Here is a 19,243-nt window from a genome sequence, read left to right on the forward strand (position 1 = left end):
AGTTTTAGCCAGCCAGGCCTGGTCAGCAGGGCGGTTGTGACTAGCTAACCCGTACCCTTTTCCTAACCTTAACCTAAGTCTCCTAACATGCCACGTCACTGATCCTAACCTGCTGCGTAAATTCTCCTAACCTGCTATGAAAAAGTCACTTCCGGTCGTAGCTGTACTCCGTCCTGTCAGAACACATTTCCAGATGCTCTGCGTGAAATTGCAGCAGAACGCATAGATTTTTGTTGATGCGCCTTTGATCCCTTGAAGTGAGTGGTGAGGGCTTGGGCCTGAGCCACACAGGACTATAACTGCCTGCAACTGAACTGAACTCTACTGTCCATTCATACGTCACCATTCTTCTGTATTGGATTCACTTCTGGATGTTTCCTTTGAGGAAAAAGTGTGTTTATGTTGTCAGTTCTAATTGTATGCCTTTTTTTTTTATTTCCACTCAGGTTATACAGAAGGAAAAGGTCAAAGAGCTAAATTTGCATGAGGTAAGCGCTTACGTTTTTTTCTTGTTCTATTGTTTTGATACTGGTTACATGGGCTTTGAGTTGATATTGTTTAGCATTGCACCAAGTGTTGAAACTTTTATTGGACCGGACGGGGACATTCTGTAATACAACTGACAAGCTTAGCTGATGTACTTCCCTAATGTAACCTATCAGTAACTGTGTTTGGTCGTTGTACTGAACTTTATAGTTCTCTCAAACGCAACATTTCAGACAGGAAACGCCATGTATAAGTTTAACCATTATTTATAAAAATGTTGCAATAAGTTAGGCTCTGCTCCTTCGAGGTAACACAAACCCTATCTCACTGCCAGAGAGTGCATCATGTTAAAGCTGTAATATGTAACTTTTTGGGCAACCCTGACCAAATTCGCATAGAAATAGGAGTTATAGATCTGTCACTCATTGAAAGCAAGTCTAAGAAGCCGTAGATATGTTCTATGTGAGCTATTTCTATGCTTCCCGTTCTTAAGTTTCGTTTTTGCGTCTTTTACTTTCGGTTTTGTACACCAGCTTCAAACAGCTGAAAATAAATGTTTTTGGTTATGGGAAATCTATTTCACAGTGATTCAGATGGTACAATGATTCTCTACACTATACTTGCTTGTTTTGTCACACAAACTGAAATTAGGCAAACTATTCAAATTTTTGCAACCAGGATATGGCGGAGCAATTTTTGCATAGTGCACCTTTTTTAAGATCCTAATAATTATAGGCAGTGAACAACAAAAATGCAACCGCAAACGATCGAGTAACCAACAGCAGTAGAGGCAGAAGAGAATGTGAGTAAAACTGATCAGCTTAAATATACCACCATATTAAGGTAGGAAGTGTTTGTGGAATATGATTGGTGCGGCGTCAGCTTATGCATATACTCTGGTTTCCTGTCTGAACCGGCTGCGCTTGATAAACTGTAAAGTCGCCATTGGTCTGGTATTTACATTGATTGGTTTGTTGATTACTGCTGTGTTACTGTATATGGGTCCCATGACATACATTTAGGCTACTTATTGATTTAGAAACGTGTGATATTGATGAAGCAGATTTATCAATGTCATCTGAAGCGAACTGGTTGTTCAGTAGCCACAACCTCCCTTAGGTTTCTCTTGAAAAAATAGATTTGTGTCTCAACTAGACTAACCTGGTTAAATCCCAAAAATATATTAAATAACATTTTGTTTAAATGGCGAGGGAACCCAGTTATGCAAAGTGGACCTGTCGAGACCGATTTAGTTCAGCAGACTGTCGTTGTTGTCTCTATCATGTTTAGGATATCCATGTCAGAAGAGGCACATTGTGTGTGTGTGTGTGTGTGCATCCTGTCCTCTCATTATGCATGTCTGTACTGTCTCCGGAGCTTGTTACAGTCCATCTGTTGCGTCGGACAATGTGTTTAGAAGTCCTGTCAGCCCAGCTGTACAGCTAGCAGCGTTAGCCCCTTTTCCACAGATCCCATCCATAGCCTCAGCCCTGGCCCCTGTTAAACTGGGTCCAAGTGGCCCTACTAGCCTCTCGCTAGCCCCTGCTACTCCCTTTAGCACGTTCATGCTAATGAAAAGGCTAGCGCTGGCACCCGTGTGTAAGGAGCGAAAGCGCTACGTCGCTAACGCTAACCGACCGGCTCACCGGCAGGGCAAGAATTTCCCATAGTGCAGAGCTCTAGTTATGTAGCCATTATTGAGTCATTCTATGTCATTAAAAGTGAGAGAGCGCTAGTGTGTGTGTGTGTGTGTGTGTGTGTGTGTGTGATTGTTGGACAGCCAAGTTGTTATGTATTGCTGAAAAACAATAACACTCACCAACGCTGGCCGGGGGAATGACCCATTTTATTGAGAGGGCCCTGTCCAAATGAAAATGTTTTGGGAAAAGTGTATAGGTTGCGCCTCTTGCAGCTGTATACATCTAACCTCCATTTGACACAGAGCATGGCTACAACAGCTGTGAATAATACATTCATCGTATCCAGATGTAAATACACATAGGTCTACACACTTGCGCACACACAGCGGCACATCACGTCGTGTCCTTGGCTGTGTATGATGGATGGGGGGGGGGGGGGGGGGGGTTGTATTGTGTGAGGAAGCGCAGCAGCTCAATATTGTGGCAGTTCAGTTTTACAGTGTCCTTGATAGTACTCAGCCAACGGGCTTAACACCCTGTCAGATAGTGTTGCTGTGACGTTGCACTGTACAGCCGCAGCAATGTACCGTTCAAAGAACATTGGGGGAACATCATAAGCCAGTCTCTAACATTCAAAGAACATTTAAGGAACATTGTATGCCTAAACCTTGTGACAAAGAAGGCTGATCAAAATGTAGGACTATTATATGTGGCTGTTGCGCTGACGAGTGTTGTCATTATCAAGCTTCGGCTTTGACTTTGGCTTCAATGAGCTCTCAGCTCTGTTTGACTTGCCGTATTTTCACATGCGCTCCTTCCCATAGCAAACAGAGGCCTACTTTTTTTGAATTAATCAGCCGTTATCGTTTTGATAAGATAAGCCTAACTCTGGCGCTGCGTCACAAATGGCACCCTATTTCCTACATAGTGCACTACTTTTGTTCAGAGCCCTATGGGGACACAGACGAGGTTTATGTTCACAGCACTACTGATAATATCAGGAGCATGAATTACATATCATTACAAGGGCATGGTTTGGTAGGAGCAGCAATGCTCCCTGTTTGCCAATAATTGCATATAGATTGATTGTAGGTTTTTCAGTTTGAACACACACACTGCTTTTTATGAGCGTCGTAATGGACATCTGTGGTGACCAAGGGACTGTGGCCCTCAACAGTAGTTTTGAATGGGCCCCTGGGGGTGATCCACTGTCCCCGTTCAGGTCTCCATTACGCCCCCTCATCTCCCCACATTGTCTCCATCAACTCAAAAGCTCTTTGTCCCCGGTTGTGTTTCATTCCAGAAATATCTCCGCTTCACAGTTCAAATCGACCCTTGGTCACTAAGGCTATTGGACTGATATAGCCTAACCGATAGCTTCACTTTTGCCTAGTTTCCTTGCTTCAGGATAGAGAAGAGGCAACTGGTCATCTGGAATGAAACACAGCCCCTCACCTCTAGTTCAGTGCAGTTGTAGAGGGGAGGAGGGCAACTTGTCAGGAATGAGATGCAGCCCATCTCTCCTCTAGCTCAGTGCAGTTGTACTCAGAATGGAAAACACCCACTAGCCTCAGCCTGGGTCTCTGGTGACCCCATTTCCTGCCCAAGGTAGAGCTGCTTACCCTAACCCATAGTTAGCCTGCCTGGGGGCACACACACACACACTGACCAGTACACATTCTGATATACACACATGCACCTCACGTACAATACCCACTTAACAAACTGCTCATTAAACCAAAGGGTTTTAACAGGGTTTCTTAAGTGGCTACGTGGGATTAGAACTACGCAGAACGGTACAAGGAGAACTTGATTGTTTGGTTAATAGGAATTTTATCTCACAAACTGGCCTAGCCTGAACCAGCGCAAGAGAGACGTTTTTTGCTGATCTTGGGTCAGTTTAGCATTTTCTCGACTAATGGTTAAGTATAGGATTGGGGAGGGGAAACTAGGTCTGTAGCCAGGGGAAACTTCAGACGGAACACAAGCCAAGCAACCTTTAGGTTGAACGGTAATAGTAGAGCCAGACTGAATAAATGAATGTGCTGTCGTTAATTTTCATGAGGCCGTTGGCATTTGGAGCAGAGCGGTTGCTTTTCAATCAGACGCAGGCCGTCTGGCTTTGTGTAAATGCTAGCTTTGTGGACTGTGGTCTGTGTTGCGGGTTATTGCTCAGTTTTACGAGAGCAAGGAAAGTCTTATGTAAGCTGGGATGCGGACCAAGATGAGCAATGGGTGGCCAGTTGACAGGGCCAGTATTCATAAAGCGTTCTGAGCTAGGATCAGGTCCCCTCTAATCTCGTGGACAGATCTACATAAACATAACCGGTGCTGTAGAATCTGTCGGGACTGAACGGGATGCGTAGGATAACGAGCAGCGGTTATTTGGGGAAAAAAATCATGTTGTTTTAGCGTCTTTTGAATTTCGGAATGGGGGGGGGACTTTCGTCCATAACTTACAAAGAGAGAAGGTGGAGCTCCTCATTCTAGCATTTCTTGATCCCTTGTTTTAACATGTATGGACCCAGAACTTTATCGAGCAGCTGACCAATTAAGCAATACTTTAGTTCAGGGTTAACCGATTAGGTCCCCTCTGTCCATATATTTGTATTCATTATCATCTAAAAGGCAAACCTGATACTAGATCAGCACTCCTACTGAGACGCTTTATCAATATGGGCTGAGCTGGAAGCAAAAGTTAAAGAGACACGAAATAGCCTAGTACTTATTATTATTGTATAACTGCTGTACATCTTGTATCAAAAGCGACAACTTCTTTACAATGCGATGATTGAGATTGATTTTATTTTAGCATCTCTCGTGAGTGCTCTCTCTCTCCCTTTCCCCCTCAATCTCGCCCACCCCCCCTCCTCGAGTGGAGCGACAATTTTTTTCAAAGATGTATTCCAGGGTTTGCGGTGGTTGGAATAAATCCCAGGATTTTTTCCCCGTGGCGACAGAGATAAAGAGAGCGAGAGATCAGTGGTCTCATAAATAGTCATGTGATTACCGCTATCTCCAGTGTCCCTATGTCCTGACTCTTGAATCAATGAAATGTATTTATAAAGCCCTTTTTACATCAGCAGATGTTGTACAGAAACCCAGCCTAAAACCCCAAACAGCAAGCAATGCAGATGTAGAAGCACGGTGGCTAGGAAAAATTCCTTGGAACCTAGAAAGAAACCAGGCTCTGAGGGGTGGCCAGTCCTCTTCTGGCTGTGCTGGGTGGAGATAGCACATGGCCATTAAGGTCAGGTTGTTCTTCAAGATGTTCAGACGTCCATGACCAGCAGGGTCATTCAGAGGTTGAGACAGCAGGTTCAGGGGAGAGAGAGAGACAAAACCAGCAGGTCCCGGGACAAGGTAGCACATCCGGTGAACAGGTCAGAGTTCCATAGCCGCAGGCAGAACAGTTGAAACTGAAGCAGCAGCAGGACCAGGTGGACTGTGGACAGCCAGGAGTCATCAGGCCAGGGAGTCCTGAGGCATGGTCCTAGGGCTCAGATCCTCTGGGAGGGGGGGAATAACACTATGCTAACTTTAACTGTATGTAGGCAGGCTCCTTAGACTATTTTCAGTGCAGGTTGATCTTGTAACCCTGGCTACACCCAAAGAGACTGCTTTCCAGTTGAGCACAGCAGCACACCAATTTATTCTAGTGATAGTAATACATCTACATGCCCTCCACACTCACACACGCTGTGAGACCTGGGTGTGTGCTGTACTGAGCCCAGCGGGAGGTGGTGCTGAGATGTGCTGTTTGGTCCATATCGCGCACACAACTGTCAGATCATGTAGATGAGCAGTGCATTAAATCTAACGCTGACTTGCACAGATACCACACACACAGGAGGAGGTGGTGCTGAGACGTGCAGTTTTGGGCCGTATGGAACATCACGCCTCTCCTCCCATTAGTGTACCAACATGGTTTAAGAGCGGGCACTGAAAAGAACAGACACCGTCGATCTAGTGGATGAGAAGGATCCAGGGTTTAGTGTTCAATGGAGCTCAACAGAGAGGATGGCGTCTTGTCTCGAACTACACCCTAGACTAGAGAGAAACCTTAGAGGGCTAAGCCGGCAGTACCTCTTTTCAACCCCAGCCCCAAGCTAGTCTGTTTTTAAAAGGGGGAAGTGGGGGAGAAGTATGCCTTTTGTCCTTGAAGTGTAGCACTCCAAAGTAGGTCCTGCCCCGGCGTAATACTGTAGCCAAATGGCCGCAGGTAAAAAGATGGGCACATAGAGTTGGATAGAGGACACGCTTGCCACAAATCCTATTTGCAAAGATGTGCCCTCTATCCAACTCTAGCAGTTATTCTGTATTGCGGGAATGTTACACGAATTCTTGAATTTGACCTAGTAATTTGCGTCACTGTGTAGTGAGCCTCCTGGGCCGTTGTCCCAAGACAAGATGTCACGCGTTGTACTGATATGGATTTGAAAGTACCCTTGGATATAGTGACGCGCTTAATGATGCAGTGGTAATGTTCCGATTTCAATGTCTGGGGTACAACATTACTAGCTTTGTCTGGTTAGAGCTGGAGTTACAAGGATGATTCGCCATGAACGTTGTGGAACCACCACTGGCAGTGATGTATACACACACACACAATAGTGCCGATAGGTCAGTGAATGGGGTGTGTGTGTACAGCAGCACTGACAAGCTAGTGAGTAGATGAGCTCTATCCAGTCTGCCGGTCTCCATCCTGCCTCTGTCAGCAGCGTTGTCTTGTACCTTCTCCATTGTGTCCACAGACAGACACACACACACACACACACACACACACTCCGATCTCCCAGTTAAATGGGTTAAATGCTTCATCACAGAACGCGACACACACGCAAACCACACACTTCTTCTTCTCGCAGCCCACACAGAAAACAATTGTGACAGTAGGGCTAGTGCTTCATCAGTCAGCCATAAACGCACTACCTCAGCCTCTCTAGCTCCCAGTCATTGTCAACACATTGTCACACACACACACACACACACACACCAACCACTGCCTCTCAGCACGCTGTTCAATCGAACGTGCACTGCAGTACAAACAGGCTGCTTCCCAAATGGCACCCTATTCCCTACTTTGTGCACTGCTTTTGCCCAGGGTCCATGAGGCTCTAGTCAAATGTAGTGCCCTATAACATTGCCGATTTTGGCTTTGGGCGACTAAGGTGAATGCTTACAGGTTTTCAGAATAAGGCCAGTAGTTGTTTACAACAACGGTCCCTGCATCAATATTGCTAAAGCAGGATTGATTGAATCCAGCCCTCCACAAAAAAGTGACTTTAAATACGCAGTCAAGTGTCCCTCTCTCTCCATGAGTGGTGTTCTCTTGTCTTACTACACAGCTAGTGTTTGCTTCAGCTTGGCCAAACTTGGCTATAAACCAGCTTTACTGGTCTTAGTTAGGCCTATTTGCCTAGCTGCCTGGGCTGGCACCCTAACGCAGAGAGGTACACACGGTACACCACACACGGTACACCACACCCAGCTGGGCCAGACTGGTTTGGGCTGAGACCCTTACCGGATCTAGTTTCAACTGGTTTTTAATGGCTTGTGTGGCGTTGAGGGCGCAATCAACATCATCGTTGGTGTGTGTGTGATGCTGGCTATCAGTAGCTGTGCGTGCGACTGTTTGTGTCTCAGTGGTGTGTACAGTGTGTAATTTCTGGATTTAGTCAGGAGGCTATGATGAATCGATCATGCCCCTGTGTGTATGTGTTACCTAAGTTTAATTTCTACAACCCTCCAGGTGCAGTGGCCTTTTCTGTTTCCACTGTCCAGAATGCTTCCTCTGTACCATCAGTTTAATTAAAGCATTCTACTGTTTGAGGGAGAGGCTTCTTTCTCCAGCCCGAGGAGTCTAATCTCGAGGTGTGTCGCCACACTTTCTAGGCCTGAGAAATCACATATTGGGTCTGGCATGAGAAGTGGTGTATATATCCAGGTGATTGCTTATATCGTCGACATTCCTCTGGGCTCCAGGGCCCATAATTCATAAAGCATCTAGTAGGAGTGCTGATCTAGGATCAGGTCCCAATGTCCATGTAGTCTTATTCATTATGATTTAAAAGGCAAAACTAACTGATCCTAGATCAGCACTCTCTGAGACGATTCATGAATATAGGCCCAGAAGTGTACAAATTATATATGAAGGCGTGTTGACGCTCCCTCCTCTGGCTATGCCCAGACATGTTTTAGTTTGAGATACTGACGTCTTGTCATCCTTGATGCGTTGTCATAACGGTACATACAAAACCCGCTATCTCGAAGCTACATTCCAGGAAAAGACTGGGTGTGCTTCCTCTATCTGTCATTTGTGAAGTCTTTGTAGATTTGGGAAAAAAATAAAACACACGAGTCTTAAAATAGGCCCGTGAGCGCTTCCCTTCAGTGGGTCAAGTCTATTCGGTCAGTTTTTTTGGAGGTCAGTTTTGAGTCCATGTTTGATTTTTTTTCCATCTAGAGTTCAACCAATGAGTGGTTATCTACCCACAGAGCATGCTTGTTTTTAGTTGATCCGTTGAGCTGACCGCGATGGCGCCAACGACCGGAGTATAGCAGTTGGCCTTTTTGTGTCCGAACCAATTCATCTCAACTTGAGGGTCTGCCGTACTGTTTCCGAGTCAGCGAGAGGAGAACAGCCCAACTCACTATGAAATAAGACGCCCAACTCAAACGAATTGGGTGCGGAAGAATGTCGCTAAACCACAATATATAAACTCCTCCGTCTCTGTTCATGTAGTCTTTTGGAAACGCTGAACAACAAGATACAACCTCTTAGTGTGTTTCTGTTTGTATATTTGTACTGCTGAACGACAAATGTCCTCGACAAGGATAATGAGGCCTTGTCTGCATCCCAAATAGCACCATATTCCCAACATAGGGCTCTGGCCAAAAGCAGTGCACTATGGGTAGTACACTATATAGGGAATAAGGTGCTGTTTTGGTTGCAGCCCTTTTCTACAGGACAGTAGCAGTGGTTGGCTGTTTACGTTATTCTGTTTTTCTGCCCTCCTAGTGCTAACAGCCCTGTTTTTCCCTCTGTCTTAGTCTCTCTTCTTGTCTCAATCTCGCTCTCTCAGTGGACCTCAACTACTGTAGCTGTGGTTGTTTTGCTGCCTTGCTAACCCCCCCCCCCCGCCCCTTCTCTCTCTCTGTCTGTGTCAACAGATATGTGCGGTGTGCTTGGAGGAGTTCAAACAGAAAGACGAGCTGGGGATTTGCCCGTGCAAACATGCCTTTCACAGGAAGTAAGTACGCCAGAGGACTGGCTGATGCCCACACACTGTACACAGAGCCTGTGGATGGGGCCTGGCCCAGCTAAACCTAGGCTGTCTTCCAGACTCACTCAGCCCCAGTCTCTCAATAACATTAAACAGTGCTGTTGAGCACCATCTACATAACCCAATGTAATCGCCACACCCTGTACACAGAGCCCCTTTTCCCACCCAAACTGCGATTCCAAAGGATCACCCAGTTGCACAATAGGTTCTGTTGATGATGAGCGTGTGGGGCTAAGTGGACCCAAAATGGTGCATCCTGCCTCCTCACACAGTCACATCCACACAGTGACTCCAGCTCACTCAGCCCAGTCCAATACACACACACACACACACACACACACACACACACACACACACACACACACAGTATGCAGCCCCATTTGCACAACAACAAGTTCTATTAATGATGAGCATGTGGGTCAAACTGGACCCAAAATGGTACACAGAACCCTTCCCATCCAAACTGTGATTCCAACTCACTCATCCAAGTGTAATTCACACACACACACACACACACTGTACTCAGCCCAGTCGCACAATAACAATAATATTGGTCTGTTGTTGATGAGCTTGAGGGGCAAAGTGGGTCCAAAATGGTGGACCTCCTCTTCACACAAAGCGCTTATCATCAACAGTTAGTCCAGTGATTCCAGCGCACTCAGCCCCAGTTGCACAATAACAGTAACTTCTGTTGAGGGGCAAAGTGGACCCAATATTGTGAACCGGACCCCTCCTCACACCAAGTCAAACATGTTACGATTCGGCTGCAAAAGTGATGGTCCCCTTACTACTATTTCTTCACCGCTATCTACAGTACCCAACCCCTCCAAGTAGAGTAACCCGACACATGGCAACACAGAGAGAGACTGAAGAAATCCGTGAAAGTAGAGGGGGGGGGGGGCGATGAAGAGGGAGAGAGAGAGATTACAGGGAAAGGAAACGACCGGCCGCGAGCAAAGTGTGAAGGAACACAATGCAGCGCTTGATGGATTGGAAGTCTCTGATGGCCTGGGGCCAAATTAGTTTCCTCCCCCCCCAGCATGACAATTTAAATTGGTCTGTTTACGTCGAGCCTTGGCTGAGTTTTTACCACACGTCAGGAGCAGGGGCGGGGCCCACTCCATCACAACACACTGACATGCATGTCAACACACCACTGATCGTGTGTGTGTGGCCCTCTGGGACAGTGCCGAGAACTAGATGGCGCCAGAGAGCAGAAGATTTATGAACTACCCCCACCTCCCTCTGTCCCCTCATATGCACCCCTCTAGTAGGTGACCGTGAGAAGGAAGCACAGTGGCACAGTCCCTCTCCCCCTTCACGCCTATGTGTGAATCCCTTCCCAGCCCTGTGGGACCAGAGTGTACCAAAATAGAACTGCCAGCCCCACTGTGAATAATTCAGTAGCAACGAACACGCCACGCCGCCCCCGCTCACTTCTGACTGAGTCATGGGCAGAAGCTCTGGTTTAGCGTCCCAAATGGCACTCTGTTCCCTATTTAGTGCAGACATTTTTGCAACCTGTTCCCTATTTAGTGCACAGTAAACAGTGCCATTTGGGACGCGCCCCTAGTCTATGCCCCATCAAGCAACTGTACTGTCTCACGCAGTAGTCTCACTCTCTGTTCAGTTAACCATGCATAGCATAAAGCATCCTTATTCAGTAGGGCTGAACATGTGGGGATGGTAGATGGCTGCAGATAGAAATGGAACACACAGAACGGGTAGACATAGAACACACACATTGGAGAATGATGAGTCTATTTACAGTTACTGAGCTATTTCTAGCTGCTATGCGGAACAGTCTGCCCTGTGGAATAAGCCCCCTGGTCTTCTAGTGCTAGCTCTTTGTGAGCAGTCAGAAATAGATCAGCTGGATGCAGCAGTCGAGGAGCTGAACTGAGAGGGCTAGTGTTTAGAGAGACAGCACTAGAAACACACGCGTACACGTCTAGTCGATGTTGGTGTCACCCACATTTGCAAGTGATGATTTAAGCCTAGGGGTTAAGGGAGTTGGGTTAGTAACTAAAAGGTTGCTGGTTTGACTCCCTGAGCCGACTAGGTAAAAAATCTGCCGATGTGCCCCTCGAGCAAGGCACTTACCCATAATTGCTCCTGTAATTCGCTCTGGATAAGAGCGCCTGCTATATAACCCTAAAGATTAACCATCTTGTTTCTCTCTATCCCTCACTATCCCTCACCATCCTCTATCTCCCTTCCCTATCCCTCCTTTCTCTCCCTGTCCTTTTGCCTCCCTCTCCTTACTTCCTCCCTCCTCCGCCCACCCCTCTCTCTCTCTCTCTGGCAGGTGCCTCATTAAGTGGCTGGAGGTGAGGAAGGTGTGCCCGCTGTGCAACATGCCTGTTCTGCAGCTCGCCCAACAGGCCGGCGTCACCATCGACGTCACCGTGCCCATACAGCAGCACCTGCCAGGCGTGGAAAATCTTGTGTAGCGCAAACCGCAGTGCTCACACACACACACACACACACACACACACACACAGACTACACACACATGTACAGATACACTTATGCCTCGATCAGACCGACAGCATCATTGCATTTTTGGTACACCAGAAGGACATTCATTTCCAATGGAACGCTGTGTTTACCTTGCAGCATCGAACGTATGCATCAAACTGTATGCGCAGACGGCTTGACAGAAATGGTAGCAGAAGGTGAACGCTGAACTTTTTGTTGCACACATATCCAGATGACGCCGTGCACCATTTTGCGCAATGTCTCTGTAGGTGCGATCGAGGCGTTTTCTACATGATTAAAAGACAGGGCAGACAATGGAGAAACAACAGTGTTACGATGCGGACAGAGACTCACGGCGATGAAGTGAATCTGCTGCCTCCTCCTCCTCCTCTCATCTCTCTGCCTTGGTGGATTCACATAAGGATTTTTTTTTATAATAACGGTTCATTTATTGACAATTTAAAAAAAATTCTTGTGGACACAGCCGTGGTCACTATTCTGACCGTTTCACAACCAAAGCACTTTTCTGGTGACACCAGCGTGTGACGAATGAGAGACATAAAAACCAACAACTACCACACGTTGATATGAAAATGGCTTCATCGTTTCGTTTTCTTTTTAACGACTAAACTTGTATTTTTTTATTTTTTTGCTACAAGCACTTTAAACATTTTACTCAAACTTAAATTGCTTGTGAGGAGGTTGTAGTAGCAACAAGGTTATTTTATTATTACGATGAACTTTTTTTGTGTGTACATACAGAGCCACATGAGTTCATTTTTTAGTTGAGTGGAGATTTTTTGGGGGGGCGGCATACTATCTTAAAGGGACAGTAGCCTCCAAATGAATTGACGTCAGGATACTCGTGGGATGATCAAGGAACCGCAGAATTCTGTGGCCTAATCCTCCCTCTCTCTCACACATGCAAAAAAGGATATTGGAGGTGTGTGTATGAAGGGAGGGTCACCCCAACCTCAGTACTTGGTGTTTAAACAACTTAATGTGAATTAAGAGGGCATGGGTTCGAATGTGGGGTTGTGACTAGGATGTGATTCACCGGTGCATCCGACTCTGCGTCCCCTCTTGCATATGAAGGTGGTACAGTTTGTTACTCACTGCACACCTCGGCGTCTGCGTTCCCAAATGGCACCCTATTCTCTAAAAAAGTGCCCTATTTAGGGAATAGGGTGCCATTTGGGACACAGGCTGTGTGTGTTTTTTACATCAAGGCTTTTCTGTGGCCACTTTCACGGTCTGCATCTGTCATTTCAGAAAAAAACAATAGTTACTATTCTGTTTGTGAATTAATTGTTAAAACGCAACAATGCCGAGGTCGTATTTTCATTGAAAGATTTTTCAATAAGAGGTTTTATAAGGGTCGAATCAAATTAAAATAGTAGAATTCCCCAGACACACACTCCCAACTGTGGAGGGGTCCTGGCCTCAGTCACTTCCTGTGGACAAGCGACCAGGAAGTAAGAGTAACCCAACACCCCGAGCCCATTGCACCCCTAGAGCTAACATCCAATCATATGCCTCTGTTCTTGTTACATAAGAACCCCACCCCCCCATCCCGCAGCGCTCCCAAAGCATTACTCATTCAGCTTGTGGCAACGGAGTGCTATGAAAACACATAGCTGGAAGACTCCTCTGGTTTTCTACGTTTAAAAATACATCCCTCTCTTGCCGTCCTCTGGTTTGAGTTTGAATGAGGTTTAGCCAGATGGAAGTCTAAAACAACTATCCCAATCTACACACTAAATAGTAAACAAGAGTACTTCATATAACGACAAGATGATTTATATTCCATATTGTCTGTGACGTGATCGTGTCTAGAATCATATATTCTATAGGCTAATCTTTATGAAACCTAGAACATTACTGGTCCACTAAGGCAGGGGGTCTTAAACTTTTCCACTTCCAGACCCAAATTAGAAATTGAACATCCTCCTCTGACCCAAATGGTTCTCCAACAACCCAAATGAAGAAGAACTAGTGCGTGATTATATTTTCACATGCCCAGAGCCCACTTTGGGTCCCGACCCATAGTTTAAGAAACCCTGCACTAAGGCGTTGTTGCATTTTGACTGCTATACATAAACCTATAAAAAACAGACAAGTTTGCTCAGTTAATTGCATTTCCATTTCCAACTTTTGACACAGAATGATGGTAGTGAACGCTACAAGGTGACTGCCTTGGAACGTGAAAGGCTTGGTGACATGTATCAAGTTGTGACACTATGCAAACTAAGCAACAAACCTTGTCTCTTGTTTGCTAGCCGTTACTGACGTCGTAACAGGAGCACCGGGGCATTCACTTCTCAATTCAGCCAACGATTCAAAGCTGCTTCTGTGATTTAGTAAATTACTAAACGCTATTTAGCTTTAGCTTAGCATTAGTCTAATAAGGCTATGAGGGATGTAGGCTAAGCATCTAGTTCAAATTCTGGCAGCACTCAGCATATCGGTCAACACACATACGTACGTTCCCAGTAAATGTCATTGAGCTGGTATAGGCCCTGGTCAGCAGTCGTAGAGAATAGCAGTGTTTTAGCAGGCTCATTCTAGCGCTTTCCCCCAATCGCTCTCTCCACACTGGTGTTTTGTTCACCGCTACACACACACACGCGCACACACACCAATCCCTCTACCCTGGTGCTTTGTTCCACCACCTTTTGTGGGATCACTGTAGTAAAAGTGCTGTGTGATAGTTTGGAACAGAGGGGGAAACAGGGTCCCATAGGTCAGGGGTCAGCTGGTGTCAAAGGTCACAGACTAGATCTAGGTGATGGGTCATAATAATGCCGTTCAATACAACTTTATTTATAAGACAGCCTGGTCTGTTCTAACAGGGTCGATTTTGGTTCTTCCCTCTTATTAAGTGTTTGCAACTTTTCAGGACCCCGGCTTTTTCAGTGCTGAGCATCAGGCCCAGCTCCAGAACCACTGCGCTTGTGTCTCCTAAAAATTGAATGGTATTCTTAGAATTCTAGTCATTCTATGAACCGTCTTCCGTTTTGAAGTGTTAAGACCACCGAGTCAACCACCCAGCGAAATGTACTGTGTCCATTGCTGTACTTTCGAACAACAACCGAGGGGAATGTTAGCCTACTGTAGCTAGCTGGTGAAAAGAATAGTATAACATTTGTTGCCAATATCAGGAACAATGTCTCCCCCCGCCCCACCCAATAATATCTAGTGTATTGGAGGAGGATGACGATTGTGATTTATGATATTTTTTTAACTTGTGCTTTACTTACGATGTGTGTTTTATTTTGGCCATTTGTTTGAAGAGACACTAGTCTGGTTGAATGTGGAATGAGGAAAAACCATAACCTTTTTATTGAAGGTGCCCGCCGTTGCTAGCATGTGCAGATCGCTTCGGTACCCGTTTGACTCTTCTGGGTTCTTCGGTGTGGCTACACACAAACATTTGCCTTGCAGGAACCAATGGAGGTGTCACCCTTTCTGTATATCACTCAAATATAAGTATATAACGCGCCTCTTTGTACAAAGAGAATTTAGACTCGGATATTCATCTCAAAACTCCCAAGTTTGACTGGTCCAAAGTCATCTTTTGACAACTAGCCCCACCACTTTCTTATTCCCCTAAGACTCCTATATTGTAACCCATAGCCAACATGAAACACAGCCAGACTTGAAGCTTCATCCTCTACTATGTGTGGCTGTCTCTGAATTTACGGTTTAGAGGGAGAAATAACATAGGACTGGGCGAGACCTATAATGTGAAAGCATGCGATGAAATGGCGACTGCACCTGCAGCCAATTTTACCATTGTAATTGTACATAGAGTAGTAGTAGTGTTGGTAGAAAGACATACTGCATACACTTTTTACCGTGAGGGCTTGTGCATTGTGCACTGATAATTCTTCCATCGAAAACACTGCATCTGCGCACTTATAACTGCCATTTGCCCATCCGAGAATTGTGACAATGCCACCCCATCATTTCTTCCTGTGTAACTCCCTAATCCTTCCCCCACCAGACAACATGGTTCTAGGTTCTCTCCGAGTCCTGGAAAGTAGCCACGGTCAAGTGCCAGAACAGCAGGCAGTTTATAGGCCCTTATGCAAGAGGAAGGAATAATGTGTATATTCATAGTGACCTATCGTCTAACTAGTTATTACTGCACAAGGTACCAGGCCAAATCTATTTGAGAAACATTGGGAGTTTGGACTGTTGATGAATTTAGTGATGAGTCACCCCACTGTAATCTCCATGGACGTCAGCACTGTTCCAGAGAAAGCCAGGCTATTGGTCTGTAATATTAAAGGACTATGATGTACTTGCTTCAATATCATGAATTACTGAGAGGAGAGGGAGGCTCTTTGTCACGACAGCAACCAAATTACGTAATAACGGACCCCTTATCGTGTGTCCTTTCTATAAGGTGCTTTTATCTCAGAAAGTATACCCAGAGACAGAAGAGGAAGTGGGACATCCCACTCCCTAATTTTATTTTCTGTTTCAATGGAAGCCAAATGAACTAAGTAGACCAGACCAAACTGCTATCGCATTGGTGTCTATAGTAGAGCCATCCCCTTAAGTAGACATTTTTTTTTCAATGGTAAACGGCCTGAGTGAACCATCTTTTGTATACCTAGCTGTTGGCAGCCATTTTGTGGGCCAGGCCTCAAGGTCAAAGCTGTGTAATTGGCCGCTTGGGCCTCTAACACGTCACTGCCTCACTGAAAACTCTCAATGTTGTGTATGGTGTGCATTTATTCAGTGTATAGTTCTTGTAGTGCCCCCCCCCCCCCCCTTTAAGTATATCCCCCGTCTCGCCCCTACCCCACTTTATCCCAACCTCCCACTATGTCCAATAGCCACCACCAACTTCTCTCAACCTACCCCACCCTGTGATAACCTCCCCCACCATCTTACCCCAACCTCCCACTTTATCCACCAGCCCACACTTTCTTCCCTTGATGGGTGAACCCTACCCCACCCTCATTGGGGGGTCCACCCATTCTACCCTGTGATATAACATTGTTTATAAAATTAAGAATTCTGCAGCAGAATATTTTTGAAGAAATTTGCTGTACAGTATTTGTAAGCTCTATTTTTGTATATTTAATTGCCATTTTGGAAAGAAAAAATAATGAATGCATTTCTTTTGCTAATTCTGTTTTATTCATAATGTTTTTTTGCATGTGACTGACTTGAACTGTAAATAAAATGACCACGTTTTGGAAATAATGACTGCTTGTTAAGTTCCTTTACATGGTTGTAGCAGCATCTTTAAAGGGGCAATACGAGATTCAAACAGCTGTGGCTCACCGCCTCATTTTTTTGTAAACGGATGGGGCTGGTGAAATGTAACCACTCCAATCCCAGACTGCGCCTTTACATTGTACTGCAGCGGAAGGTAATTGTTTACCATAGTAGTTAGCCAGATCTCGTGATCCTGAAGGTGTGGTAACACTCCTGAGGGCATACTACGAAGGAAGCTATACTGAACAAAAATATAAACAATTTCTAAAGTAGGGGTGTGGATCAGAAAACCAGTCAGTGACCACCATTTGCCTTATGCAGCGTGACATCTCCTTCGCATAGAGTTGTGGCCTGTGGAATGTTGTCCAAAGTTGCTGGATATTGTCGGGAACTGGAACACGCTGTCGTAAACATCGATCCAGAGCATCCCAAACATGCTCAATAGTGACATGTCTGGTGAGTATGCAGGCCATGGAAGAACTGACATTTTCAGATTCCAGGAATTGTGTACACCTTGTGACATGGGGCCGTACATTATCATGCTGAAACGTGATGGCGGCGGATAAATGGCACGACAACGGGCCTCAGGATCTCGTCACGGTATCTCTGTGCATTCAAATGCAGTTGTGTTTATTGTCCGTAGATATGGTGTGAGATAGGCTTTTAGAAGTGCCGTTTTTATTTTATTACTCATCGTCATGCCATCTTTGTACACAAGTATCTTTTTCCCCCCCAATCTTATTTAAATAATTGTATTAAGTCATACAAAAATGTTACTGTGCATCAGTGGCGTTAATCTCAAGAACATGGCAGCGCTGTTCTTGGCGAGAGTAGTGCGGGCAGGAGCGAGAATTGCCACTGACCTCTCACACCCACTCAACCAGGAATACCAGCTCTTACCATCAAGCTGCCGATACAGAATTCATCTTTACAAAACCACCAGATCCCAGAAATCATTCTTTCCCACCAGTCAGTGGAGGCTGCTGAGGGGAGGACGACGCATAATAATGGCTGGAAAGGAGTCGATGGAATGGTATCGACCACATGGAAACCCCATCGTTGTGTTTGATACCATTCCATTGACTCCATTCAAGCCATTATTATGAGCCATCCTCCCCTCAGCAGCCTCCACTGCCCCCAGTATAAGTCAATTGAATAAATAGCTGGTCAACCCTTCCCAGAATTTGCAAACTGAATTACGGACTGTATCCACGTGTTCTCTGCTGTAGTTATTGCTTGTGACTTATGTATTTATGCACCTATTGGTGATGCTGTGCTGTTTGTTGAGATGCAATACATTTCCTGAAAGGGACACACAGTAAATACTTATGAATTGTTATGACACCATCAATGCGAGAGGGAGGGCATCTGATTTCATTAGCCCTCAACTCGCAGCTCAGACACTTCATTCAGAATAAATGGAGTTAGCCCGCCCCGGAGCAAGATAGTTCTGAAGGATTCGTTGCCATAGAAATTTACCTGGCTAAAAGGTGAGACACTTTGGTGGTACTGGTTACCCTGTGTTGAACTCAGTTTACCAAAGATACCTCGGTGATGCCTCAAACCTGATTTGTAGTATAGGACCTTGGTATGACGTACATAATACCAATGGTGGAAATGTATTCCAATGGCTGATCAAGACTCTTGGCTCACATACTGCATCACTAGTTGCGAAACACCAACTTGTACAGCTGCAGACCCACCCCAAACAAACAGCAACACTCCATATTACATAAATGAGCTCGTGGCCAAACTTGGCAGGTAAATGCATGGTGTCAGTGTGAACTTCCACTGTCAGTACACTGGTATTCAGTCGCTGCCGTATCATCCCTGTTACAATAACAGTAAAAAGTGGAAGGGTGGTTTGTCTAATAAATGGCAACAAGCCTAACCTCACACCAAAGATTGTTGATAAATAAGAGTTTACGCAGGCCGTTTGCCATCGGACATTTTTTTTCCCAAGGTTCCCGTCTGTAAGTGGGCGTTTCCTCTTTTGCGTGAGCACGCTTTTCCCGCGTGAACTCACAGCTCCTTCATATTGGTCACGTTCCACTGCTCAGACGTTGCATGCCTCAACCAATGGTTGCGTGCCACGTCGTCGACTGACAGATTGCT

At 45.6% G+C, this 19,243-nt stretch overlaps 1 protein-coding gene across 3 annotated transcripts in view; it reads left to right on the forward strand.

Annotated features, from left to right (window-relative positions):
* Positions 1-19,243, forward strand: part of LOC115202090 (RING finger protein 24) — a 68,993-nt gene that overhangs the window by 37,074 nt on the left and 12,676 nt on the right. For 2 of the 3 annotated variants that reach the window (XM_029765973.1, XM_029765975.1), the window contains exons 4-6: positions 447-488; positions 9,300-9,379; positions 11,721-17,113. In XM_029765973.1, the coding sequence (XP_029621833.1) occupies positions 447-488; positions 9,300-9,379; positions 11,721-11,865 (267 nt within the window). In that variant the 3' untranslated portion in view covers positions 11,866-17,113. Of the gene's footprint in view, positions 1-446; positions 489-9,299; positions 9,380-11,720; positions 17,114-19,243 lie in introns of those variants that run through there. The other variant, XM_029765974.1, reaches the window with a different exon arrangement.

The sequence above is a fragment of the Salmo trutta genome, chromosome 11 (genome assembly GCF_901001165.1).
Source record: "Salmo trutta chromosome 11, fSalTru1.1, whole genome shotgun sequence".
In the NCBI taxonomy this organism is placed as follows: Eukaryota; Metazoa; Chordata; class Actinopteri; order Salmoniformes; family Salmonidae; genus Salmo; species Salmo trutta.